Source organism: Salvia hispanica, chromosome 1 (genome assembly GCF_023119035.1).
Source record: "Salvia hispanica cultivar TCC Black 2014 chromosome 1, UniMelb_Shisp_WGS_1.0, whole genome shotgun sequence".
In the NCBI taxonomy this organism is placed as follows: Eukaryota; Viridiplantae; Streptophyta; class Magnoliopsida; order Lamiales; family Lamiaceae; genus Salvia; species Salvia hispanica.
In genome coordinates, this window is record NC_062965.1 from 26,829,089 (window position 1) to 26,856,943 (window position 27,855).

At 37.7% G+C, this 27,855-nt stretch overlaps 5 protein-coding genes, 1 long non-coding RNA gene and 1 pseudogene across 6 annotated transcripts in view; 2 read left to right on the forward strand and 5 right to left on the reverse strand.

Moving 5' to 3' along the window:
* LOC125192685 (proline-rich receptor-like protein kinase PERK8) overlaps window positions 1-273 on the reverse strand; it is an 891-nt gene extending 618 nt beyond the window's left edge. Inside the window, exon 1 of the mRNA XM_048090315.1 lies at window positions 8-273. Within this exon, the coding sequence (XP_047946272.1) occupies window positions 8-273 (266 nt within the window). The remainder of the gene's footprint in view (window positions 1-7) is intronic.
* A 4,899-nt stretch (window positions 274-5,172) lies between these two features.
* Window positions 5,173-8,025, reverse strand: LOC125192695. The gene is made up of 10 exons (XM_048090326.1): window positions 7,914-8,025; window positions 7,715-7,807; window positions 7,371-7,612; window positions 6,925-7,267; window positions 6,776-6,828; window positions 6,607-6,693; window positions 6,418-6,532; window positions 6,133-6,331; window positions 5,542-6,025; window positions 5,173-5,295 (listed from the first exon to the last, which is right to left on the reverse strand). Exons 1-10 carry the CDS (start codon window positions 8,023-8,025, stop codon window positions 5,173-5,175), a joined length of 1,851 nt encoding a protein of 616 aa, XP_047946283.1.
* LOC125192705 lies at window positions 8,022-8,871 on the reverse strand (annotated as a pseudogene).
* A 3,279-nt stretch (window positions 8,872-12,150) lies between these two features.
* LOC125204914 lies at window positions 12,151-13,346 on the forward strand. The gene is made up of 2 exons (XR_007173667.1): window positions 12,151-12,958; window positions 13,078-13,346. It is a non-coding gene; the product is annotated as an uncharacterized LOC125204914 (long non-coding RNA).
* A 5,408-nt stretch (window positions 13,347-18,754) lies between these two features.
* Window positions 18,755-19,652, reverse strand: LOC125192714 (probable receptor-like protein kinase At2g39360). Its single transcript, XM_048090343.1, has 2 exons — window positions 18,885-19,652; window positions 18,755-18,829 (listed from the first exon to the last, which is right to left on the reverse strand). The coding sequence occupies exons 1-2, from the start codon at window positions 19,650-19,652 to the stop codon at window positions 18,755-18,757; spliced, it is 843 nt and encodes a 280-aa protein (XP_047946300.1).
* Window positions 19,653-21,911: 2,259 nt separating this feature from the next.
* On the forward strand, window positions 21,912-25,669 carry LOC125192724. Its single transcript, XM_048090354.1, has 5 exons — window positions 21,912-22,023; window positions 22,954-23,231; window positions 23,334-23,471; window positions 25,153-25,257; window positions 25,526-25,669. Exons 1-5 carry the CDS (start codon window positions 21,912-21,914, stop codon window positions 25,667-25,669), a joined length of 777 nt encoding a protein of 258 aa, XP_047946311.1.
* A 286-nt stretch (window positions 25,670-25,955) lies between these two features.
* LOC125192732 (receptor-like protein kinase ANXUR1) overlaps window positions 25,956-27,855 on the reverse strand; it is a 2,389-nt gene continuing 489 nt past the window's right edge. Inside the window, exons 2-6 of the mRNA XM_048090366.1 lie at window positions 27,319-27,850; window positions 26,984-27,222; window positions 26,426-26,905; window positions 26,257-26,331; window positions 25,956-26,185 (exon numbers count right to left, since the gene is read on the reverse strand). Coding sequence (XP_047946323.1) covers window positions 26,717-26,905; window positions 26,984-27,222; window positions 27,319-27,850 — 960 coding nt within the window. The 3' untranslated portion in view covers window positions 25,956-26,185; window positions 26,257-26,331; window positions 26,426-26,716. The remainder of the gene's footprint in view (window positions 26,186-26,256; window positions 26,332-26,425; window positions 26,906-26,983; window positions 27,223-27,318; window positions 27,851-27,855) is intronic.

Consider the following 27,855-nt stretch of genomic DNA (forward strand, 5'->3'; position numbering starts at 1 on the left):
ACAGTACCCAATAAGAGAGACTAGATTGTCATGTCGGAACTTACTTAGTGTTTCAATCTCCGCCGCAAACTCTGCCTGGCCTAGACTCGGATTTGATGCTAGCCGTCGCTTTATGGCCACAGCAGTTGTCCTTTTATTATCAATGAAGCCTTTGTAGACTTTACCAAAGCCACCCTTCCCAATCACATTCTCGTCGCTGAAATCCCCGGTGGTTAAGTTGAGTTCAGCAAATGAAAATCGACGGCAGAGATTCTCAGACGTTGATGATTTCATCGTTTCAGCTCAAGTTTGCTTTACCAAAAGAAAGTAGATGAAGGAAACATGCATAACGATAAGAAAGGAAGGTCTACTACTTTACAAGGTAGTTGATCATTTTCAACATAAAAAAATCAAAATGTACATCTCTAACAACCCACATTGGGCTATTATATTCACATGAAAATGATGTCTACAATTTTCTGTACATCGCAATTTGATAATTTGCAAGCTTTTCTTTGCTTTTATCACGCTCATTTATGTAGGATTAAAAGTAGCAATTTTTAACTACAAATCATTAAGTAAAACTTGTTAGAATTTGGATTTCCATATTATTCTCATGTCCCTGAAAATTTGTCACCTATTTCCATTTCCGTCCGTCCCTAAAAATTGTCACATTTCACTTTTACCATTTTTAGTAGTGGACTCCATATTCCATTAGCTTATTTTCACTCACATATTATTATAAAACTAATATATAAAAATAGGACTCACATCTCACTAACTTTTTCAACTCACTTTCTATTACATTTCTTAAAACTCGTGTCGGGTGAAATGGTGACAAGTTATGGGGGACGGAGGGAATACTAATTTAATATGTATAACTATCTTTCCGTTGGTCAATTAAATATCAAGTTTGAGATTTTCTATTTATTGAGGGAGGGACCAAATAGAAAATAAAAAGGTCTTGTATTCTTTATAAATAGTATAAGCTAGGGTTATTCATTATAGTCCTTAGACGTCAAAGAATTGTTTCCGGATTTATATATTCTTTCTGCAGCATACTAATAAGACGTCTCTGATTGTCCTAGACATGGCCAAACCAAACCGGCCCACCGGTTAACCGCCGGTTTTGAACCGGCGGTTCGGAACCGGAACCGGAACCGGACGACGGTTCCGGTTCGAAATCCGGTTACGGTTCGACATACGGTTCGGTTACGGTTCAACAAAATTTGAAACCGTAACCGGCAGTTAACCGCCGGTTCGCCGGTTAACCGAAAATAAATGGTCATCGCCGGTAGGTTCGTAGGGTTGCAGGGGTTGGGTCGGAAAAGGACGGTCAACCGCCGGTTCGTGTCGGAAAACCGGCGGTTTCTGACACAAAACCGCCGGTTGGGGGTAGGGTTGCAGGTGTAGGGCGTAGGGTTGCAGCGTAGGCCTGAAAAGGTGTCGGAAACCGCCGGTTTCTGACCAAAAACCGGCGGTTCCGACCGTTTTCAAAATTTGAATTTCAAAATTTAAATTTAAGTTGAGCTCAAGTCCTTTTCCTTTTTTTTCTTTTTTTTTCCTAATTGTTTCTACTTTACTTTTAATATATTTTTTTTAAATCGTAATTTTGTATCTATATTTTAAATTCAAGTGTATAGTTGTATACTTGTATTGTTGTATTTTGTAGCTTGTAAGTTGTAACTTGTTATTGTATTGTAGAAATTTACATTCAAAGTTTCAAATCAATAAAATTGCAATTCTTTATCGTTATCAATTTCTCTTTGGATTGTACTATAGAATTTAGAAGTAATAACTATAAGATTTAAAAAAAAAAAAAAAAAAAACAAACCGGAACTGAACCGGAACCGGCGAAAAACCGGCGGTTATTAACCGGAACCGGAACCGCCGTGACCGCCGGTTAAACCGGAACCGGAACCGTCATAGCCGGGCCGGTTACGAACCGGAACCGGCGGTTTTACGAACCGTGGCCACGTCTAGATTGTCCTAGACTTTCAAAACATCTATTTGTAAGAGAAATTGAAAACATTGATTTTTGTCAAAAGAGAAATAACCCATTTAACTCCACATATCTTAAAAATTATTACCTTGAAATTGATTGTACTCCCTCTGTCCCAGCTAAGATGACACATTGCTTAGTCGGCACGGTATTTTAGGAGATATTGGTTAAAGTGTTTAATTGGAGAGAGAAGGTGGGTGTAAGTATTAAAGTAGAGAGATAAAGAAAGATGAATATTTTAATAGGAGTGAAAAAAAATGGTTGAGTGTATTAATTGGAGAGAGAAAGTTACCAAAAAAAGGAAATGTGTCATCTTAATTAGAACAAACTAAAAAGGAAAACGTGTCATCTTAAGCGGGACAGAGGGAGTAGTACTTTTTAACCTTGGGGTTGATACGTTTGTTATTATGTTTTTATGAATATATTCAACTTAGAACTTGAATTTTTATTTAAAAAATTGTTAATTTTCAATTTTCCAGAAAAATGCAGTTTGTATATAAAATTGTAGCATGACCATAAAGATTGGTTCATTTCTTTTGTTTATATAGTTATGTTTCTATTTTAAAAAACCCACCAAATATTAGTAATTTATTTACTTCAATTTTGTTTCGTTTCCAATATTTCAGACCAATTCAGCCGTGTGACAAACTGACAATATTCAGCCACAAAGTGAACTATATATCATATAGTGGAGCTTGTGATTCTAGTGTTTGCTCAGTAGTCAATCAATATTTTAAAAATCTGACCAATGTAAAACTTTTTTCATGATAACTTCATCATGCCGAAGAAATTATCTTAGAAAAATCTCTCCCATTGATCACATTTTAGTTTCCAGTGGGGTGAAATGTTGGTTTCGTTATGCAAGCCAACTATGCTTCAACTTTCAAACTAACTTTGACTGAATTGAAGCTCAAATTCATTCCAACTATGCAATAGGTAGAATTTGTTATCTTTTTTTAGTGTTGCAAGTTGTAACGTTTTAAATAGTTAAATTATCTGGTATTGCTGTGAATGTAGAAAGTTGGTGAACCACTTAAAATATGAGGGTTTATTTGCATCGTTTTGAAATTGGTGGCGATTGCTTCATTTCAGCATTCATGTCGACTATTAGATTTCTTAAAATTCGTGTGCATGCGTTTTCGCGGGTAATGATATCTAGTAGAAATAGCATAATTGAGCAAATTGGCATACCAAAAATGCAGTATAAACGAGATCTATTCACGAGGCACATTTCAGCTCAGCTAGTGAAAATTGACGACAACCCGTGGATGTTATCATCTTTTCAGCTCAAGCTATGAGTGTAATTTTGTGATTTTCAAGTTGCCGGAGTGAGCATGAAGAAGAAGCACAATGTTATAAACTATACGTATTATTAATAGAGGTGGTGTTGTATGTTAATTGACTGAGACGACTTGGGTGGGAATGTGATTGTTTGCTTTATGCAAGGGAAGCTAATTTCCAGTCACTACTAACATAATTAATTAATATTTTTATACTTTTTGGTAAGTTTAATGCGTTATTTTTAATATCCAACTTCAGTAATGCATTGTCGTGAGTACGAAATTAGTTGAACATGATATGTTGCACCTTAACTGTAACTACTTGCACCACTACACAACTTTTTCACACAAAACCCCATGCCATATGAGGAAGATTCTTCTTCTTCTTCTACTTTTATTATTCCTATTTGCAATAACTAATCTGACGCTTACGTGGAAGATTCTCGCCAACCCCTTTCATTAAAATAAACAGTCATTATAATTGTCAATCGCATGCACAACGCACGTACGTATGCAACCAATGTTTTAGTAACTGGCTGCCCCGTTCCAATGAAGATAATTCCTTCTTTGGATGACATAAGATTTTATGCATCTTTATTTTGTGTGTTATATGGAGAGAGTAAAGTAAAAGAAGGTGAATAAAGCAGAGATAAAATGTATTTTCAATTTTAGTAATAGATCATCTTTTTTGGACAAATCAAAAAAGAAAGTGAGTCATCTTTAATAGGACGAAGGGAGTAGTAATACTTTCTCCATCTAATTATAAGTTATTAATTTTCTTTTTTGGTTGTCCACTTGTCCCACTACAAGTGGTTCATTTCTATTTTTAACTAAAAATACGATTGTCTAATCACTCTATTACTTTATCCTCTATGCTACTTTAATTACTCTATTACTTTATCCTCTATGCTACTTTAATTTCTTCGGTAATTATCATTTTCTTAAATACAGAAAAGAACTGAATCACATATGGTGGGATGAAGGAAGTTATTTTTTTTACTCCCTCCGTCCAAAAAAATAGGGCACGTTTGTCATTTTTGATTGTCCACGAAAAATAGGCACATTCAAAAAAAGGAAAGTTTTCAATATCTTCTTTCTTACTAATAATATGAACTCCACATTCTACTAACACTGCTTCTCTCTTACTTTTTTCCCTTTTCTCTTAGTTTTAACCCTTATCTCTTACTTTATCAATTCTACATTAAAAGTTAAAACCCGTGTTATTCACAAAATGCACTATTTTTCGTAGACGGAGGGAGTATTATTTATATTTGGTCTTGTATTCAACATTTCGGACAACCACGCGACACAGCCACAAAGTCATCTATCCTTCCATAATTGTGATTATTAGGCTTTTCTCATTAATTGCTATCAATTTTATAAAAATCGGATGGAAACTTGATCATTCGGGAGTAATTGTCTGAGAAAAATACTTCCCATGAATCATTCACTGTAGTTTCCACAGTGGGGTGAAATGTAGGTTTCGTTATGCAAGCCAATTATGCTTCAACTTTCAAACTAACCTTGATTGATCAACTGAAGCTCGAATTCACTCCAATTATTCAATAGGTAGAATTTAGTTTTCTATTTGAGTGTTGCAATGTTTAAATAGTGATATTATCTTGTTTTGCGGTGAGTGTAACTAATATCTGAAATTAAGTTGGAAATGCAACACAAAAGCCAAATTGAGAAACCTTAGTGAAGAATATAAATGATGAGATATCATAATACGAGGCATATACTACTGAGTCCATTTTCAGCAATCAATACCAAATCCACCACTGAATTAGAGATTCTATATATGAGAAATAAGTTACTGTACAATTTTTTCTGAAATATATTGCATCTTTCATTTCTATTTTCAGCACCCCTGCTTTCATGCATAATAGTAAGATGCAACATCAGTTGATTTCATCTCTGAGAGTGTTGCGATTTGGTTTCGCTGAGGCACAGCTCGAGATCTTGTACAACTGTCCGCATCTCTGGACGATAATAAGTTTCATCTCGAAGGCACAATTGAGCAACTTTAGCCATCTGTTTTTAAAAGAAATCACCATATTCATGAGACATGAAATCAAATGCAAGAAACTTGCCAGATAAACAAGTTATTTACCTTCTCAACTACCCTGCTTGGGTAGTCTGCTTTTAATCTAGCATCTACAATCTTGTGTACCTTTTTTTAATCAAGCTGTGGTAGTGCCTGGAGTCATATTATATTAAAACATCACACAATATAAACGAAACTAAGACGCGTTGAGAAAGAAGTTGTTGCCTGCATACCCATGACACAAGGTGACGCTGCTCTGCTTGTCGTGTGTTATCAACTAATTTACTACCTGTCAAGAGCTCAAGGAGAACCTCACCAAAGTTGTATACATCATTGCTCTCAGAGAAATCATGCAATACAAAAGGTTTACGCTCACTCACAGATGGTTTTGGCCCACACTGGAGCCATCGAGTCCATAGAAAAGGATCAATTATCTTCGCAGTTTCATCATCACAAAGTATAACATTGTTGGATCTGATGTTGTGATGGATCAATCCCGCATCATGAATGTAGCGTAATCCCCTTGCGACATCAATAGCTATTTGGATTCTTTGGGACCATAATAAAGCCGGATATGGGTTTGAGCTTGAACCTATGTCTTGTTGTTTATGAAGAATGTCGTGTAGGGACCCTCGTGGAGAACAATCATATGCCAAGACCGGCTCACGGCCATGAAAATCGTAAACAACTAGTTTGGCCATGTTCTCATGCTTCAACCTAGATAATGATTTTGCCATGGGTTTCAACTAACATAAGTCATTCCATATTAAACTTTTCATCCAGATAGGCCAATCTTTAGCTATAGCCAAACCTCTATTATAAACCCATGCTTTAGCATTAAGCGGAGCCTTTGAACTGTTGCGTCCTCTCCATTTTTCAGGACTCTTGTAAATCCATTAGACATCCTATGCTTGTTATGAACATCATCTTTAAAGAAGATATTCCTTTTACCGAATAGAATGACAGGGACATCTAACATATATCTTTCGGTGCCAGCCTCATTGTAATCCTCTTGAGTTGGTCCTGTTGAAATAACTCACAGCGAATATCAAGATCATTCACATCCAATATTTGTAAATTGTGTATACATAGAAAGAATTCACTTTTACCATCTTGTGAGTGTTGTGATTTGGTTTCGCGAAGGCACAGCTCGAGATCTTGTACAACTTCAACCATCTTTGGACGATAATATTCTCGAAGGCACAGTTGAGCAACTTTAGCCATCTGTTTTTTTTAAAAAAATCATCATAATCATGAAATTAAATGCAAGAAACTTATCAGATAAACAAGTTATTTACCTTCTCAACTGCCTTGGGCGGGTAGTCTCCTTCTAATCTAGCATCCACAATCTTGTGTACTTTGTTTGAACTGAGCTGTTGTAATGCCTGGTGAATATCATTTGAAAACATCACACGTAATATACACGAAACATAGACACATTTTGAAAGAAGTTGTTGTGCTGCATACCCATGGCACATGATGCTGCTCTGCTCGTCGTGTGTTGTAAACTATTTCACTACCTGTTAATAGTTCGAGGATAATCTTACCAAAGTTGTAAACATCATTTTCCTGAGTGTGATTATGCGAAGTCTCATCCACAATTTAAATTGCCTCACACTGCGGGCATGGAGTCCATAGAAAAGGATCAATTATCTTAGCGGTTTCATCATCACAAAGTAAAACATTCCTGGATCTGATGTTATCATGGATCAATCCCCTGTCATGAATGTAGCATAATCCCTTTGCGACCCCTAGAGCGATTTGGATTCTTTGTGACCATGATAAAGCCGGATATCGCTTTGAGTTTGAGCCTATGCTTTGCAGTTCATGAAGAATGTCATGTAGGGACGCTCGTGGAGCATAATCATACGCCAAGATCTGCTGACGGCCATCCAAATTGTAAACAACTAGTTCGACCACATTCTCATGCTTCAGCCAAGAAATTAATGGAGTTGAAATCTACAAAACCATGTGTTACGGCAACATTAGGCATTCCTTAATAGTAAACTTTTTCATGCAGATAAACGAATATAGCTAGTATGTAGTTATTCCAAATCATTACTCTAAAATTATTCTTTGGCATGTAGTCGAGCCTTTCAATTGATGCATCCTCCCCGTATTCCACAACTCCTTGGAATCCATTATACACGAGGCTAAAATAAATATCATAAATGGCCTCTGGTTGACTGAACTTTGTTTCACCAAATAGAATGAAAGGGACATAGTCTTCTTGCATGCCAGTGGCATGGATGGCCTTTGGCAGCTTATCAACTTCAACCTCATTTTGATCCTTTGCTGTTGATCCTGTGTCACCATAACCAACACAAAGAAGATCAAGATCAATCATTACAACTTGTACATCTTACAATTTTAAATTATCTGTACACAGAAAGATCTTATACATACCAGCTAGTGGAAAGGCTTTTTTAATGGCAGGGGCAAGGGTGGCCTTTGACAGCTTGTCAACTTGGACCTCATTTTGATCCTTTGGAGTTGATCCTGTATGACCATAACCAACCAACACAAAGAATATCAAGATCATTCGTCACAACTTTTATATGCAATATTTGTATAGTACGTACAAGTAGAAAGAATTCACATTTACCAGATGGTATAACTCTATTCCAGAATGGCCAAAATTGTAACTTTTGTGTTGATGTCCCTTTTCTCTCCTGCTGTTCAAGGGATAAATCAAGCTGTGCCACAACTCGAGTCATTGTGAGTCGTTTCTTCGGATCAACATGCAAACATCTTTTAACAACCCGACAAATGTCTTGAGGCAATCTTCCGAGATATCTCCCTTCAAATTTGAAGCTACAATCTGGTCTGCTTTTCCGTTTCGAATATTATCTTGAGCCCATATGCTCATACACACCTCATTCTCTCCAAGCTTTTCCTCAACCGCGCGTCTTCCACTCAATACCTCCAACAATATTATACCAAACGCGTAAGTGTCACTTCCCTTTGTAAGTAAACCCGTTGTAAAGTAACTTGGATCAAAATACCCAAATGAACCCTTAACATTTGTAAAGACATGGCTCTGCAACATATCATGTCCTAAATGTTTGGCCAACCCAAAATCTGAAACCTTAGCTGTGAAATTTTCATCCAAAAGGATGTTTGAAGGCTTGACATCACGATGTATAATGGAGCAACCCGAGTGTAGTCCAAACCTCGGCCAGCTCCAATACATATCTTAAGGCATTGATCCCACGAGAGTGTCGACTGATTGTAGAGGTGATCAGCCAGCGTCCCCTTCGACATGTAGTCATAAACAAGAATCATCTCTGCAGTACCCAATCAGAGACTAGATTACGATGGCGGAACTGAATCAGTGTTTCACTCTCCGCCGCAAATTCTGTCTGGCCTTGGCCTTGGCCTTTCCCTTGACTCAGATTTGATGCTAGCCGCCGCTTTATGGCCACAGAAACTGACTCGTTATCAATGAGGCCTTTGTAGACCTTCCCAAATCCACCATTTCCGATCAAATGTTCGTCGCTGAAATCTCCTGTGGCTAACTGGATTTCGGCTAGGGAGAATTGACGGCAGAGTTGCTCAGCCATTGATGATGTCATATTTTGAGCTCAATTTGGTTGTCACGATATCAATTAGTTGGAGCAAAACATAAGAATGTCAATGGCACGAAAAGCTAGTTGTTACGTTTCTTAATCTAAACAGAACAACTATATCATGTGTTGCTGCGTAAGAAAAGCTTTGATCATTTAATGAGAACGTGAATGGCTATGTTTAGTAGATGGAATGGCAAGAAATGCAAGACTACCTCTATGTGTAGAGTCTGAAGCCTAAAACATCACAATTCGTTATATTATTGGATGTATATTTGGACTGTGAATCATTAAACTCAATTCCTATGGAGACTGGAGTAGTAAACACAGAAATATTAGCCAATAGCCCAATACTATTTAAAATACTAGCATAACATTCATAAAGAAAATAAAATATCCAAAAAATTTATCCAACAGATTAGAAATGAAATGAAATGAGCATGAAGTAATTTCTCTCATTTCGGATGGCGTCTATCTTCATCTCCCCTGCATTCATGCATATATATTAAGAAAAATCGAGTCTCAGTTGATTTGGTTTCGCCAAGGCACAGCTCAAGTTCTTGTTCAACTTTAACCATCTTTCGATGATAATATCCTTCATCTCCAAGTCACGATTCAGCAACTTTAGCCATCTGTTTATTAAGTAAAGCATCGTAATCATGAAATCAAATGCAACAAACTTATCAGATATACAACTTATTTACCTTCTAACTGCCTCGAGCGGGTACTCTCCTATTAATCTAGCATCCACAATCTCGTGTACCTTGTCTGACCCGAGCTGTGGTAATGCCTGGTTTCACATTATTTTAAAACATCACACGTAAAGTACATGAAACTAAGAAAAATTCAGAAAGAAGTTGCTGTGCTGCATACCCATGACACATAACGCTGCTCTGCTCGCTGTGTATTATAGTATTTTACTACCTGTCAAGAGCTCGAGGAGAATCTTACCAAAGTTGTAAACATCATTTTTTCTGAGTGTGATTATGCAATAGATGAGGATCACACTCATCCACATATAACATTTGCCTCACACTGGGGCCTGGGGGCTTGAGTCCATAGAAAAGGATCCATCATAATGTTATGATGGATCATTTCCTTGTCATGATCGTGAATGTAGCATAATCCCCTTGTGACTCCAAGAGCGATTTGGATTCTTTGACACCATGATAAAGTTGGATATGTGTTTGAGCTTTAATCTATGACTTGATGTTCATGAAGCAGAATGAGCATAATCATATGACACGACCTGCTCCAGGCCATACAAATTGTAAACAACAAGTTCGACCACATTCTCTGCTAATATATAGCTATTGTCAAACCTCTGCTATATATTCATCCCTTGGCATGTAGTGGAGATTTTTAAATTCTATTTTTGCATCCTAAGTAGAATGAAAGGAACATCTTCTTTCATGGCAGTGGCATGGAATTCCAATGGCTGACTGGATCTCGGCTAGTGAAAATTGACGACGTAACGTGGATGATGTCATTTTTTCAGCTAATATTAGTGATTTTTATGTAGCCGGCTAGAACTAGAAGCAGCACAATGGCACTCCAGAAGGTATACTAAATAGCCTAATAGGGGGGACATATCATTATCTGAATTTCTGGCATGTCATTAGTTTGTACATGTAAACCAAAAAATATCAATTTTAATCAGAAAAAGCTATACTAAGTACAACTCCCTTAGTCCCATTACATATGGTACACATGGAAAATGGCACCGAATTTTATGAAATGTTATTTTATATGTTAGATAGAGAGAGAAAATAGTATATTTATATTAACATGAGAGAGAGATTGTCACGCCCCGCCCTTACTAAGGATAGAAAGGACGAGTTATCGCGACTGAGTGAATCTCAGTCTTTACTTTAAAATATCGAGAAAACACTAAAATCATTTCAATCACAAACTTTCGACTCATCTCCAAGTCTTTTTTAACATTATTTCAAAACACAACCATTTCTCCTTGAGTTCTTTGAAAAACTGTCATATCTGTTATTTCTGGTGCCGTGAAGGTGGCCACCTCCCACGGTCACAATAACCGGCCAACCCGCTCGATGACTCACGGTCCATGGTGTACACTAGTCAAAGTAGGGATGCTACCCATACTGAGACTCGAATTCGATTAACTATACGTGGCAACAACCACTTCGGATAGGTCCCATAGACCACATCAGAACTATACATGAACTGGGAATGTGGCCACATTTCAAGTCCACTAGACCGGCCAACTCGAAAGATGGCTCTCGATCCACATGTTGTGTACACTAGCCTGGGTGGACACTCTCCACACTCAGACCCGAATTCGATTATAAAATAACTGGTCTAGTAGGGATGCTCCCCTTGCTAGACAAACAGATAGACATTTCTCAAGAATAAAATATGGCATGGCAAAAATATTTCTATCCTCATTTCCTTTCAAAACCAGTTCGAAACATAACCCATGTTTATTGGTCAACACCGAGCATCGAATAACATCATATCAACCAAGTCGAATATCGTATAACTTCATATCGGCAAGGCCGAGCGATTCACAATCCATAGCAACACATGACAATCACTTCCACTTTAAGCACACATATATCGCATTGTCATGGGTTAAAAATAATATTTTCAATCACACCAATTTCACTATAAAGATAGACTTGGCACATAATTCGTATTTAAACCGAAAGCCCACAGTAAAACTTTTAGTTCGAAAGCCCACCTCGTTCGTTTAAAACGACACCACACTTGAGTATTTCCTCATTCCGAACTTAGAGTCTCACGGAACAGCTCCCTTTAGATCACAAAGTAATAACACAACAATCAGCGCGATAAAATTAGTAATTAGAATGAATGCATGCACCCTAATTAAAGTCTTTTATCTCGTTTCTCGGTTTTTCGCATATTTTCGATTATTCGGCGGCCGCCTAAGGCGTTGCGTGCGACGCCGGTTGGCCGCTCACGCCCATATTTCCTCTGTTGGCTCCTCGTATTTTCCTCCACGACGTTGAAATAAATTCCCAAAATTATATAAGCGCATAATTAAATTATCGCAACTATTTCCCTTGGCATTATTCTGGAATTAATTAGATAATTCCCCGCAATTTAAATTAATTATTGGCCCAAGATGTAATTATTTCCCCCACCTTATATCTCCATAATAAATTAAGGAGGCCCAAACAAAACAATTAGCAACCCACCCTTATTCCTCCAATTAAAAGAAATGAGCCCAAACCAAGAAAAATAAAGTGGCCCAAATCATACTCCCTTCTCAAAACTGTCGGTTCCTCCCTTCTCTCTCTCAACTCATTTCATCCTCCCAAAACGCCGATCCCCAATTCGCAAAATTTGCACTCTGCCCTCCGGCTTACCCCACGCCGCCGGCCGCCGCCTCCTCTCTCCTTCGCCGATTCGGCGCCGCGGTATCACAGCGTCTACTTCTGCCACCGTTGGCCGTCAAATCGACGTCACAGTTCCAGCCACGGTTGCTGCCTCCGTCGCGTGGTCAGCCCCTGCTGCGATTCGCGCCGCTGCTGCCTGCACGAAGCCGGAAGCCACCGTCCTTCGCCGAGCCGCTCTCGAATCGCCACGATTCCAAACCGAACAGCCCCGACTCACCCCGAAGATAAGTTCTTTTACAAAGTTATATTCTTTCGCGTTTTAAATTTTCAATTCGCAGCACGGGGTTGCAATTTGTGATGTTCGATTCATTTGGGTTCGATTCATTGTTGATTATTGTTGATTGAATTATTACTTGTGGGAGTTATATGTGATGGTATGCTATGTGTAACAACGGTCAAAGGGGAGGGATTATACTTTCGTGATTGTGAAGGATGAAAGGCCGAAAGGAACGGTCCTTGAACTCGGCAGATTCAAATCTGTGGACACAATGTTGCATATGCTTGAAATTGGAATGAAACTGAGGAGCTTGAGTTATGAATTGGTGAATAAAAAGATTTACCTTGGCTTGTATGAGATTGGAACAAAAGACGGCAGTCCTTCTACTCTCTCTCGGCTCTCTCTTTCTCTCAAATGTTTTGCTAGGAATTTGCAGATTTTGAGTGTGAGGAGAAGTGAAACCACCGTGAATATATGAGTGAGTGTAATCAGGGGATTAATTGGGATTTAAAACCAATTAATTGGGCAATTCATGGCTGATATATATTGTAATTGACCACCATGATTAGTAGTTAATTTGGGTGTTTAATTCCGCAGGTAACGGCTCGGTTAAGGAGCTGGAGAGATTTCTTGAAGAATCATAATTCACGTTGGGATCAGATTTCTGCAAATCTAGCAGATTTCTGCAAATCTGCGTGAAGAAGAAGGAATAAAGATTGGGCTCAAAGGTCTCCGACTTATTTTAATTGTTTGGACTCATTAGAATGTAGCCCAAAACTTGTGTACTTATTTATTTGATTTTGGACTTCCATTATTTTCCATGGCCCAAAGCCTTTTTGTAAAATAAAATATTGGACTTTATTTTATTGAGAAGCCCAAATATTTACTTTACTTTTCCCATCTCTTCTACTCCCTCCGTTTCTTCATAGTTGAGGCGGAATTTTTCGGCACGGAGTTTTAGAAATGAATGTTAAGACGTGTTAAATATATAGATAAAAAAGTAAGAGGGAGGAAAAGGTAGAGAGAATAAAATATAAAGTGAATAAAGTACATAGAATAAAGTAAGAGAGGATAAAGTAAGAAAGAGAAAAAAGTTGACATAAATGGAAATGACTCAACTATGAAGAAACTTCCCGAAATAGAAAAATGACTCAACTATGAAGAAACGGAGGGAGTATTAATTAAAGTTCATGAAAAACTCTCGCCCAACGCACAATTAATATTTAGTGTTGTTCTAAATATTAATTCTTCAAAATCGATCCTTGATTTTAACCACGCGAGAAATTAAATTTTATTTTCTTTTGTTTACTTCAGAAATTCCATCTTAAAGCACCATCTCGCATCCCAATCCGAAAAATTTTATTATCCGAAAATCGTGGGTGTTACAGAGATTTTTCTAAAAAAAAAATTAGTCAATACACCAAAATACCTGTTTTGCTATGGTGCAAACAAAAGAGAACTATATTTTTTGTCCATGGACATTGCACTAATATCATCCACTATCCACGGTCCCTATTCTTTAAAATTACCACCAGACTTGATATTGATATAATATCTCTAGAAAAACTTTTGCACTTTTAAGATTTTTTTTGGGACTAAAATGGCCTATAAGAGCTATTTATTTATGTTTTTTTATGAGAGAGAGATCACCCTTCGGCTACACTTAGTTCATTTATTAATGTTGAATTTTTCCAATAGAAGTCGTCAAGGAATGTGCAAACAATTGTTCGTTATGGCACATACTTACAAATTGGGAAAAGATAATCGTACATAATTGTACATGTACATAATATTTTAAAAAATTTTAGATTTAAGTGAATTTAATTAAAAATTAGTTTTGTTATTTATTGTAATATATGTAGCAATAACAAAGAAGTGATATAGAAATTTTATGTCGAATCGTAGCATGATTTCGACTATGATTTGAATTAATATACAATATTTAGTAGAAAATATATATTTTATTAAATATACAAATATTTAAGTATGAATTTTAAATCTTTCTTGAAGTGTTGCAAAATGATTAGTATGAAATTTATTTTAAATCAATTAATGTTTATAAAATGATTTTCAATGTAAAATGTTTAAAAAAGTTCGGTTATGTACATACGTATACGTACGTTTATCACTACTCTTAAAAATTAATGAATAAACTAAAGTGACGGTTCTTCCTGTCATAGACAAAGACATAAATAACCCTTGTAGGCTAAAGAGTATTTTGGTCCAAAAAATTTGTAAAATTGCAAAAGTTCTCTTCCAGTGATATTAATGCAATGTACAAAAACTAAAAATGTAGAAAGAGAGAAGGAAACCCATTAATTTTTTTTAATGTGTTGTATAGCAAAAAATCATTCCATTATGAACTATGTAGAACAATTTTAATTTCTCCATGGCTATATCTTGTCTTTAAAAATGAAAACTTTTATAATTTTTATAATGACATGAGTTTTAATGTATAATTAGTAAAAATTAAGATAGATAAAAAGAGTTATAGAAATATTTTGGTGAAAAATGAGTCACGTCTCATTAAAATGAAAAAATAATAAGTTTTCTAAGAAAAAGGTTTTAATTTTAAAATACGGATTAAAATGAAAATAAGTTTTGTTTTTCAATGACGGTAGTAGTACTAGTATATATGCCTTAATTTCAAAATAAAGATAAAGGGGGAGGGGGAGAAATTAAAGTGGAAATGTGTGCAAAGAAAAGTATAAAATGCCATATATAGCTTGTTGGCATTCAAGTTAAAAGAAAATTGAAAATATGCAAAATGAAGAAAACGATCAAACATTAAAGTCTAGGGACCACCCATAACTTTAAACTCCAGGTACCGCATACATGCAAACCTCCAACTCGGGATATTTTTGTAGTCCACTCCTAAAATTATCTCCCGTTTTTATTTACGAAAAAGGCACGAGAAGTACTTATAAAGCTACAGATAGTACATGCGAATTCTTTAAAAGTTCACGAGAATGACTTAACGCAGAAAGGGCTGGAGAGCTTTCTACCATGTGTTGAGATGAAGGACTTGTCCCACCTGTTTAGAGGTGGGGATAATATATATGTTTATGCTTTGGAATGTCTTACACCCGTTCAAGAATGCAGTGTAAAGCGGGCCCATGGTGGAGCAAAATCATCCACTAAGATATTGACCATGTTCGGCGCGCCAAGACAATGGTCCTGAATTCTACAAAGCCATGTGTTAAAAGATATATTTGTCATTCCAAATAAATAAACCTTTTCATCCGTAAAAAAAATACTTATATTGCTATTGCCATACCTCAGCTATAGCTTTATGCTTTGGGATATGGCAGACACATTCGATTAGTGCTTCCAGAAATGCTTTTAAGCATAAGAATGCCATTAAATGTCCACGAACACTGTCGCATAGAGTGAAATCATCCACCAAACCATTGACCATATACCCCCAAGAGACTGTATTGGAACCTACAAAACCATGCATGTATTATAGCATTATTAACCATTCTAAATCAATAATCTTTTTCATGCAGTACAGACCATATATAGCTATTGCCTAACCTCTGCTACAGTTTTATGCTTTGGGATGCCGGTGACCCATCCCTTTGGTGCATCCGGCGATGACATGAAGCTTGAGAGTATGTCTTTCTGTCCACCACGACGGAATGCTGCACGATGGAATGCTGCACTAAGACCGAATGCTGCATCCTGCGATGACATGAAGCTTGAAAGTATGTCTTTCTGTCCACCAAGACGGAATGGTGCATCTGGCGATGACATGAAGCTTGAGAGTATGTCATTCTGTCCACCAAGATGGAATGGTGCATCCGGCGATGACATGAAGCTTGAGAGTATGTCATTCTGTCCACCAAGATGGAATGGTGCATCCGGCGATGACATTAAGCTTGAGAGTATGTCTTTCTGTCCACCACGACGGAATGCTGCACGATGGAATGCTGCACTAAAACCGAATGCTGCATCCTGCGATGACATGAAGCTTGAGAGTATGTCATTCTGTCCACCAAGATGGAATGGTGCATCCGGCGATGACATGAAGCTTGAGAGTATCCGGCGATGACATTAAGCTTGAGAGTATGTCATTCTGTCCACCAAGATGGAATGGTGCATCCGGCGATGACATTAAGCTTGAGAGTATGTCATTCTGTCCACCAAGATGGAATGGTGCATCCAGCGATGACATTAAGCTTGAGAGTATGTCCTTCTGTCCACCACGACGGAATGCTGCACGATGGAATGCTGCACTAAGACCGAATCCTGCATCCTGCGATGACATGAAGCTTGAAAGTATGTCTTTCTGTCCACCAAGACGGAATGGTGCATCTGGCGATGACATGAAGCTTGAGAGTATGTCATTCTGTCCACCAAGATGGAATGGTGCATCCGGCGATGAGATGAAGCTTGAGAGTATGTCTTTCTGTCCACCACGACGGAATGCTGCACGATGGAATGCTGCACTAAGACCGAATGCTGCATCCTGCGATGACATGAAGCTTGAAAGTATGTCTTTCTGTCCACCAAGACGGAATGGTGCATCTGGCGATGACATGAAGCTTGAGAGTATGTCATTCTGTCCACCAAGATGGAATGGTGCATCCGGCGATGACATGAAGCTTGAGAGTATGTCATTCTGTCCACCAAGATGGAATGGTGCATCCGGCGATGACATGAAGCTTGAGAGTATGTCATTCTGTCCACCAAGATGGGATGGTGCATCCGGCGATGACATGAAGCTTGAGAGTATGTCATTCTGTCCACCAAGATGGAATGGTGCATCCGGCGATGACATTAAGCTTGAGAGTATGTCTTTCTGTCCACCACGACGGAATGCTGCACGATGGAATGCTGCACTAAGACCGAATGCTGCATCCTGCGATGACATGAAGCTTGAGAGTATGTCATTCTGTCCACCAAGATGGAATGGTGCATCCGGCGATGACATGAAGCTTGAGAGTATGTCATTCGGTCCCCCAAGATGGAATGGTGCATCCGGCGATGACATGAAGCTTGAGAGTATGTCATTCTGTCCACCAAGATGGAATGGTGCATCCGGCGATGACATTAAGCTTGAGAGTATGTCTTTCTGTCCACCACGACGGAATGCTGCACGATGGAATGCTGCACTAAGACCGAATGCTGCATCCTGCGATGACATGAAGCTTGAAAGTATGTCTTTCTGTCCACCAAGACGGAATGGTGCATCTGGCGATGACATGAAGCTTGAGAGTATGTCATTCTGTCCACCAAGATGGAATGGTGCATCCGGCGATGACATGAAGCTTGAGAGTATGTCATTCTGTCCACCAAGATGGAATGGTGCATCCGGCGATGACATGAAGCTTGAGAGTATGTCATTCTGTCCACCAAGATGGAATGGTGCATCCGGCGATGACATGAAGCTTGAGAGTATGTCATTCTGTCCACCAAGATGGGATGGTGCATCCGGCGATGACATGAAGCTTGAGAGTATGTCATTCTGTCCACCAAGATGGAATGGTGCATCCGGCGATGACATGAAGCTTGAGAGTATGTCATTCTGTCCACCAAGATGGAATGGTGCATCCGGCGATGACATTAAGCTTGAGAGTATGCCTTTCTGTCGACCAAGACGGATTGGTGCATCCGGATACGACTTTAAGATTGAGTACATAACTTTCCATTCACGAAGAATATATAGGGGTGTTTGTAGGCTTGAAACCTATAAAACCATGTGTTATAGCTATATTAATAGTAATTCCAAATCAATAAACCTTTTCATCTTGATAGGCCAATATATAGTTATTGCCAAACCTCTGGTACAGTTTTATGCTTTGGGACGTCGGTGACCCATTCCTTTGGTCCATCCAGAGATGAGATAAAGCTTGAGTACATGTCTTTATGTCCACGAACACTGTTGAGTAGTGACGCGTGTGGAGCAGAATCATCCACCACGGCATTAACAAAGTTCTACAAAACAATGTATTATAGTTATACTAGTCATTCTAACTTAATAAACTTTTACATCCAGATAGGCCAATTTATAGCTATTGTCGAACCTCTGCTATAAATTCATGATTTGGAATGTTGACGAGCCTTTGAAAAATTGGTGCATCTTCTTGAGTATGAGCTTGCTCTTGTGGTGGTAATCCTGGGATTTGATCATTAGGGAAAATCTCAGCCTTTTGTCAACATTAAATATCTTAGTTGCTCTGTATATAAATGGAAATAAAACACATTTACCGGATCCGGATGGCCAGTGATTTTGCATCGACATTTCCTTCTGCTGTAACATTACGGGCTTTTATAAGCAGACACAGAACCTCAGTAAATTCCAGTCGTTTCTCTGGAACTTCATCCAAGCATCTTTCAACGATCCCTAAAAAGCAATTAAGACTACATGTCGAGATCTGTCCCCTCAAATTTGAAGCTACAATCTCCTCACCTTTTTGATTACGAATTTTTCCAATAGCCCAGTCAGACAGTTTACATTCTTTTTGGGGATGGCTCTCTTCACATGCTCTTTTCCCAGACAATGCTTCCACCATCAACACTGCAAAAGCATAGACGTCACTAGCCGTAGTATACTTACCCGTGGTCCAAACATGGGGATCAAGATACCCAGGCGAGAACGTGCCAGCCGTGCTGTCGATGGTCTCGGAGACATCCACATCAATTTGTTTGGCCGACCCAAAATCAGAAACCTTAGCCACTAAATTTTCATCTAGAAGAATGTTCGAGCTCTTCACGTCGCCATGTATAATTACTGAGTTTCCGGGGCAGGTATTGTGAAGATGGTGAAGACCTTGACATGCTCCAATGCAGATATTGAGCCGTTCGGTCCACGTCAGCGGGTTTCTGTTGCTCGCCGGCCCATAAAGGTGATCGGCAAGCGTTCCATTCAGAATGTACTCGTACACCAGAATCATCTCCTCCTGCTCACTGCACCATCCAATCAGAGTGACTATATTACGATGCCGGAGTTTAGTTAGTACTTCGATCTCCCTCATGAACCCCTTCCTACTTAGTATTAGTGTCTTATTAGTCTCGGGCTGCTTTAGACGCTTCACCGCCACCAACTTGTCACCCAAGGCGCCTTTGTAAACTTCTCCAAAGCCACCTTCTCCGATTAGATGATCCCTGTTGAAATTTCTGGTGATGAGCCGGATCTTGGCAAGAGGTAATTGAAGATGTTCCTGCATCGCAGGACTTGAGTTGAAGAAAGAATCCCAAATTTGTGCGAATTAACTTCGCTTCTTGTGTGCTAAGAAAGTAATGTATATTGACTTAGTGAATGTTCTATCAAATTTCAAGTTGCTGGCACTGATGTTATTACGTCATACAAAAAATTGTCGTGTCAATGTGAATAAAATATAATACTCCTATAATTTTTACTAGTTTTCTACGGTTGTATTTCTCTTTTTTCAACGGTTGTTATTATTATAAGTTTATCCTATTTTACCGAAGCCACCTATCAAATATTAATGACTTTTTTTAATGCATTGGTCAAAATTTCTCCTAATAATTCTAGATTTTTTATACATTGATCAAGCATGATTTCCTTTGTATGGGTGACCGCTCTAAATTAGAAAGAGACTTATGAGACTTATTAATAAGAACCACGTATAATTTCAATATTTGGGATTTACACTAATAATATAGGTGAGTGGCAGTGGCATATTTAGGTGGGAACAAGGGGTACACTAATAATATATTCAGTACAAATCTATGGAATACATGTTTGCTCTATGGAAGTCATGTTTGTTCCAGTGGCAACTGCCGGCTGCTGCTCATTTCAACCTATTGTCCCGTGTCCGACTCTGCGAGGCTGCAAAACCAGAACTTTTTAATACTTATTCACCTTTTAAAGTTTTTTAATTGTACTTTTAAGTTATGAGTGCTACTATGCGCTTCTATTGTTATATCTCTGAACTAACGTTTTTTTTTTCTTTTTTTCTTTATGTAATTAGTTCTCGTAGTTATGTAATTATTTGCACTTCTATTTTCTTTTCTAGATATCGGATTACAATAGTTTGTTTTCATTATATTTTATTTTTCATATTATGCCTATTTTTAATTGCTTTGGTTTTCTATATAATACCGTATTACTATATTTGATCATCTATGTAAATATTACTTGTAGTAAGACTCATAATTCAAATAAAATATTCTTACTTTTTATATAGCTTTGTTTTTCTATATTATACTCTATTATTTTTATTATTTCATACAATATTATTTTTAATACAACTCGTACATCAAATAAAAATTCTTGTTATATTATAGTATCTCATAATTATTTGTTGTACAATTCGTACCCCAAATTTTAAATTCCGGATACGTCACTGGTGGGTGTGTGTGTGTGTTTAATGATTTACTTCTGGTATGAATTCAAATTGTGAGAGGAATTAGAAGTGAGTAATTTAATTCTAAATTCAAATATTTTGCAGAACCAATATTGGCTCAAATTTCAATTTCGCAATTCAAATTCCAAGATATCAAATGGAGCATAAATATTTATAGAAAAAGATATTTCATTCATCTCATTCTAATCTACACAATTTTTTTTTGGTATCCTTATTTGAATTGAATTCATTTTTAATCTATCTCATTACATTTGAAAGTTTGAATCATTTTCTTTATTGAATATATCTTTACTACCTCCCTCACGAAAAATAAATAAAATTTAAATGATACGGGTTTTAATGCGCATTGGTAAAACAAAAGAAATGGAGGGAAAATATGGTGAAAGTAGTGGTACTGGATTGTGGGGTCCACATTTAGAATAATATGTAGAGTTAATATTGACTTAAAACTTTTTATTTTTAGAATTTGTCTAATTTTGCTGGACGGTCCAAAATGGTAAAACTGGTTTATTTTTTGTGGACGAAGTAGTATTTTAGTATATCTGTAATTTAACTTTTTTTAAATTATTTATTTTATTTCGTCTCTACTTTCCTACTTTATTTTACTACTATTTTCTAATTTTATACTCCCTCCGTTCCATGTTAATAGAGTCATTTTACTATTTCGGGGAGTTCCAAGTTAATTCAGTCATTTTTCTCTTCATCTCTTTTACTTTATTCACCATCCATTTAACACACTATTCTTAAACTCCGTATCGAAAAAAAACGCATCTATTAACAAAGAAGGGAGGGAGTATCTGTCTCACTAATTAAACGTGAAGTCACTAAATATTTGTTTCGTAATCTTTGTATCCAAATAAACGTTTCAATTACAATAAGACACGAGGGAGTACATCATTTTCGTACCATTTTCGTGTGAAAATATAATACTCCCTCCATCCCAATAAATATGAAATATTTGGTTTCCAACACGTGATTTATGCAGTGTTATTTTTTAAGTGAGAGTAAAAAAGTAGATTTGTTTCCATTTTAGAAAACGTTTCATTTTAATGGAATCTAGTCTCTCTTATTGGTTACTGCGATGAACACGATGAGATGATTCTTGTTTATGACTACATGTCTAAGGGAATGCTGGCTGATTACTTACACAATCAGTCGACACTCTCGTGGAGTGAATGGCTTAAGATATGTATTGGAGCGGGGCGAGGTATGGACTATCGTCACTCGGGTTGCTCCATCACACACCGTGATGTCAAACCTACTAACATCCTTTTAGATGAAAATTACACAACTAAGGTTTCGGATTTTGGGTTGGCCAAACATTTAGGACATGATATATTAAAGAGAGTCATATCTTCACAAATCTTAAAGGTTCATTTAGGTATTTTGATCCAAGTTATTTTACCACCGGTGTACATACAAAGGGAAGCGGCACTTATGCGTTCGGGATAATATTATTGGAGGTATTGAGTGGGACACCCGCGGTTGAGGGAAAGCTTGCAGAAAGGATGAGGTGTGTATGACCATGTGGGCAAGAAAAAATTTGAAATGGAAAAGCTGACCAGATTGTAGCTTCAAATATGAAGGGCGAAATATTGGATAATTGCCTCAAGACATTTGTTGGGGTTGTTAAAAGATGTTTCATGTTTGCATCGTGATCTGAAGAAACGACTCACAATGACTCGTGTTGTGGCACAACTTGACTTAGCCCTTGAACAACAGGAGAGGAAATGGACAACAACACAAAAATTACTACTCCCTCTGTTACATAGTAATAGAGTCATTTTGTCATTTTGGTACGTTCCACAGTAATAGAGTCATTTCCATTTTTAGTAAAAGTCAACACATTTTTTCCACACCTTCTTTACTCTCTCTTACTTTTTTCTCACTTCATCTCTTTACGTTTTTTATTTTCCACTTTATTCTCCCCCTACTTAACTCACCTAACACAATTTTTCTTAATCACCGTGCCGAAAAGAAACGCCTCCATTACTATGGAATGGAGGGAGTACAATTTTGGCCATTATGGAATAAAGGTGAAAGTGAATTGTTTCTATGTGTAAATACTTTACAAATATTGTATGTTTAAGTTGTGATGAATGACTTTCATATTTCTGTGTTGGTTATGATGGAACAGGATCAACATCAAAGTATCAAAATAAGGTTGAAGTTGATAAGCTGTCAAAGGCCATCCCTGATGGAATCCCTTTCATAATAAGGTTGAAGTTGATAAGCTGTCAAAGGCCATCCCTGATGGAATCCCTTTCATTCGATTTGGTGAAGCAAAAGGACATTGATGCTGATTATTTCAGTCTCATGCGTAATGAATTCGCAAGAGTCCTGGAAAATGGAGAGAATGCAACAATTGAAAGGCTCCACTACATGCCAAAGCATGAATTTGAATTGAGAGCAAAGGTTTGGAATAGTATATATTTGCCTATCTGGATGAAATAGATTACTATCATACTATGTAACACTTGGTTTTTGTATGTTTCAAGACCATTAACTAACCTGAAGCATGTGAACGTGGTCGAACTAGATGTTTGCAATTTGGATGGGCGTCAGCAGCACTTGGCGTATGCGTCACTACACAACAATCTTCATGAACAGCAAGGCATAGTTCAAGCTCAAACCCGTATATCCGGCTTTAACATGGTGATTCACTTGGATTTTACATGATTTTAGAGGGTAGTTTTACTTGAATTTGATCGTATATTGTGTATTTTAAGACATGGTTATAGCTACTTCTCTATTATGTTGGTATTTTGACCATTTTGTGAAGAATGTGTAGAAAAATATACAAAATATGTGGATGTGCAGCTGCTCAATGTTCGAGACAGCTTTTCTGGAGATTTTGAAGTCCGACTCGCATGTAATGCATACCATTCTCTTCGTCTTCGAAAGAGCTTCGTGTGGATATCTTAAACGTCTCAATCGGAGTTCGGTAGAAGAAGTTATGGCCGTTTTACCCAAGACTGCGCAGAGCAGTGACATAGCTGGCGACCCGCCAGGTTAGCATGCGAACGAATCTGGCGACCCGCCAGCAAAACACGAAAAAAACGCCGTAAGCAGCTGGCGACTCGCCAGCTTCGACGCACACCCAACCTGGCGACCCGCCAGCTTCGTCGGACATCTTGTTTCGGGCCCAAAGTCAACCCTAGGTATATATATGCCTAGGAAACGCCTCCAAACACAACTTACACGCCTTCTACCCCAAAAATACCACTTTTTCACCTAGGAAGAAGAGAAGAACGAGCAGAGGACGAGTATTCATCGCAAGATTGAAGACGAGACCTCCAATCCGCCCAATCCAATTCTAGGAGTTTCTACTTTTAGTTTTATTCTTGTTCAAATAATGTTTTTTAATATTTCTTTGACTTTTGTGATGAACATGAGTAGCTAAATCCTTCGTAGAGTTCTACGGGAGAGATACAATGATTCTTATGTTTAATTGATTTCCTTTTTCTATTGTCTTGGCTCATGTGGTTATTTTGACTTCTCTTGTGCTTATACATTTATTTGATTGATCACCTTATAAATGCATGTGGATTTTACTACAATACCTGAGAAGTGAGTAGTTTAATTTGAAAGAAGAGAAGTTGACGTCTTTGCCAATATAATCGACAGATTTGAGCCTTTGAATGAAGCTAAGTATCTTAGGAGCTTTTAGGAGTTGTTACCTTAGTTCTAGGAAGGACACTTCGGTTCTAGGTAGCAATCTACAAATTATATGCTTTGAGAAAAGATATAGTTTTACCTTAGTGATAGCTTAATAACCCTTGAGACCCTTTGTTGGCATAGTTAAGAAATTAGTTGAGCATAGAACAGTTGTTATCGATGCCGTAGGATTATACCCTTCTCATCCTTGATCTACATCCGTTTTCTTATTTGCTTTTAGTTCTCTAGTTGTTTTTAATTGCTTTTACCTTGCTTTTAAGTAGATTTAGAAAACTCAAACTTTCCGATTCATCTAGATAGTAGTTGAGGTTGGTTCGTGGTAATTAGGTTGACACTCATTGTCTCTGTGGATACGATACTCTTTGCTTACTATTTGCTACATTAGCCCCGTACACTTGCGGGTGTACTTGTGTTAAAAATAAGTTGATTCACATGGTCTTAAAGAGTCCAAATTGCTCTTGGGGTTGCCAGGGTATTATGCTACATACATGAATATGGCAGGGATTTGATCTATCATAACATCAGATCGAACAATGTTTTACTTTGTGATGATGAAACTGCCAAGATAATTGATCCTTTTCTATGGACTAAATGCCAATATTGTAGGACAATATTATAACAAGAGTGTCATCCTAATCTATTGATTGCTCACAATCAGAAATATAATGTTTATAACTTTGGTGAGATTCTGGTTGAGCTCTTGACAGGTAGAAAAATAGTTGATAACACATTACCAGCAGGACAGCGTCACCTTGTGTCGTGGGTATGCAGCACAACAACAACGATATATTTTTTCTCGGTGTGTCTTTGTTTCGTGTATACTGTTACTATGTATATATGATAAGTTTTAAAATAATATGACACCAGGCATTACCATAGCTCGGTTCAGACAAGGTACACAAGATTGTGGATGCTAGATAAAAGCAGACTACCCGCCCGAGGCAGTTAACAAGGTACTACCATATAGTTTATTTGTCTGATAAGTGTCTTGCATTTGGTTTCATGATTGTGATGATTTATTTTAAAAACAGATGGCTCAAGTTGCTCAATGGTGCCTTCGGAATGAACTTTATGATCGTCCAAATATGAGTGAAGTTGTAAGACAACTCGAGCTGTGCCTTCCTGGAAAAAAACCACAACTGATACGCCCCAAACACCACAAAGCCCAACAGTAGACGACGTCCCAAGCTCCAATGGTTAACCACCAACACAAGACCGGCCACAGCGCCGCGCAAAAGTCACAACAAAGACTAGAGTATATGTAATTTAGAGCATAATTTTCGATAGCAAAACGGACCTAACAAATTGAGAAAGCATGATGAAGATTATAAATGATGAGATATCATAATCAGTGAGTCCATTTTCAGCAATGATTTACCAAATATACCATTTCCAATCACACATTCACCACTTAAATCGTCTGAAATAATTTTATAGTTTAAGTGACTGTCATTTCTCTAAGAAGAAAGGAAATACTGTAATCTAATGAAATGAAATAATCATAAAGTTATTTCTCTCATTTCGGATGGCGTCTATCTTCAGCTCCCCTGCTTTCATGCAAAATTAGATGCAATCTGAGTCTCAGTTGATTTGGTTTCGCCAAGGCACAGCTCAAGATCTTGTACAACTTTATCCATCTTTCGACGATAATATCCTTCATCTCCAAGGCACGATTGAGCAACTTTAGCCATCTGTTTATAAAGCAAAGCATCATAATCATGAAATCAAATGCAATAAACTTATCAATAAACAAGTTATTTACCTTCTTAACAGCCTCGAGTGGGTACTCTCCGTTTAATCGAGCATCCAAAACCTCGTGTACCTTGTTCGAATCCAGCTGTGGTAATGCCTGGTGTCTTATTAATTCAAAACTTAACATACATAGTAATAGTATACACTGAGAAACTAGAATTTATTGCTATGCTGCATACCCATGTGACAAGGTCTCCTTCTCCTAGTATTTCACTACCTGTCAAAAGCTCAAGGAGAATCACACCAAAGTTGTAAACAACGCCTCGCCCGTGATCAATCTTTAGTTTAGGATGGCTTATATCATCAGAAAAATAATCCAGACAGTAGCACTGAGCCCAAAGGTTAGGATGAATTATCTTAGCAGTTTCATCATCACAAACTAAAATATTCCTGGAATTGATGTTATGATGGACCGATCCGTAGCTATGAATGTAGCATAATCCTCTGGCGACCCCAAGAGCAATATCGATTCATTGGGACCATGTCAAAGCCGGATATAGGTTTGTGCTTGAGCCTGTGCCTTGCTGTAAATGAAGGATGTCGTGCAGGGACCCTCGTGGAGCAAAATCATATGTCAAGACCTGCTGACGCCCACCCAAATTGTAAACAACAAGTTCGACAATGTTCTCATGCTCCAGCGAAGATAATGATTTTGAATCCTACAAAGCCATAGACATTCCAAATTGATAAACTTTTTTCATCCAAATAAGCCAATATATAATATAGTTATTCCAAACCATTGCTCTACGTTCAAATTCACGATTAGATATGTAGTGGAGCCTTTCAATAGTTGCATCCTCTCCATTTTTCAGGATTCCTGCATATACATTATACGAGAGACTAAAACAATCATCATCAATGTCCCTTGTTACACCGAATAGAATGAAAGGGACATAGTCTTCTTTCATGGCAGTGGCAGAAAAGGCCTTTGACAGCTGATCAACTTCGACCTCGTTTTCATCCTTTGGTGTTAATCCTATGTCACCATAACCAGCCAAAACAAAGAATATCATTGCAACTTAAACATCAAATATTTTTAAACCATATATACATTGAAAGATATCACATTTACCAGATGGGCAATATTGTGACATTTGTGATGCTGACCCGTTCCTCCCCTGCTGTTCAAGGGCTGACTCAAGCTGCTCCACAACACGGCTCATTGTGAGTCGTTTCATCGGATCAGGATGCAAACAACTTTCAGCAACCCCAACATATGTATTGAGGCAATCTTCGGAGATATGTCCCTTCAAATTTGAAGCTACAATCTCGTCAGCTTTTCCATTTCGGATATTTTCTTGAGCCCATATGCTCATACACACCTCATCCTCTGCAAGCTTTTCCTCAACCGCGGGTCTCCCACTCAATACCTCCAACAATATTATACCAAACGCGTAAGTGTCACTTCCCTTTGTAAGGAAACCCGTGGTAAAATCACTTTGATCAAAATACCCAAACGAGCCCTTAACACTTGTCAACCCAAAATCCGAAACCTTAACTGTGAAATCTTCATCTAAAAGGATGTTAGTAGGCTTGACAGCACCGTGTATGATGGAGCAATCAGAGTGGAGATAGTCCAAACCTCGCCCTGCTCCAGTACATATCTCAA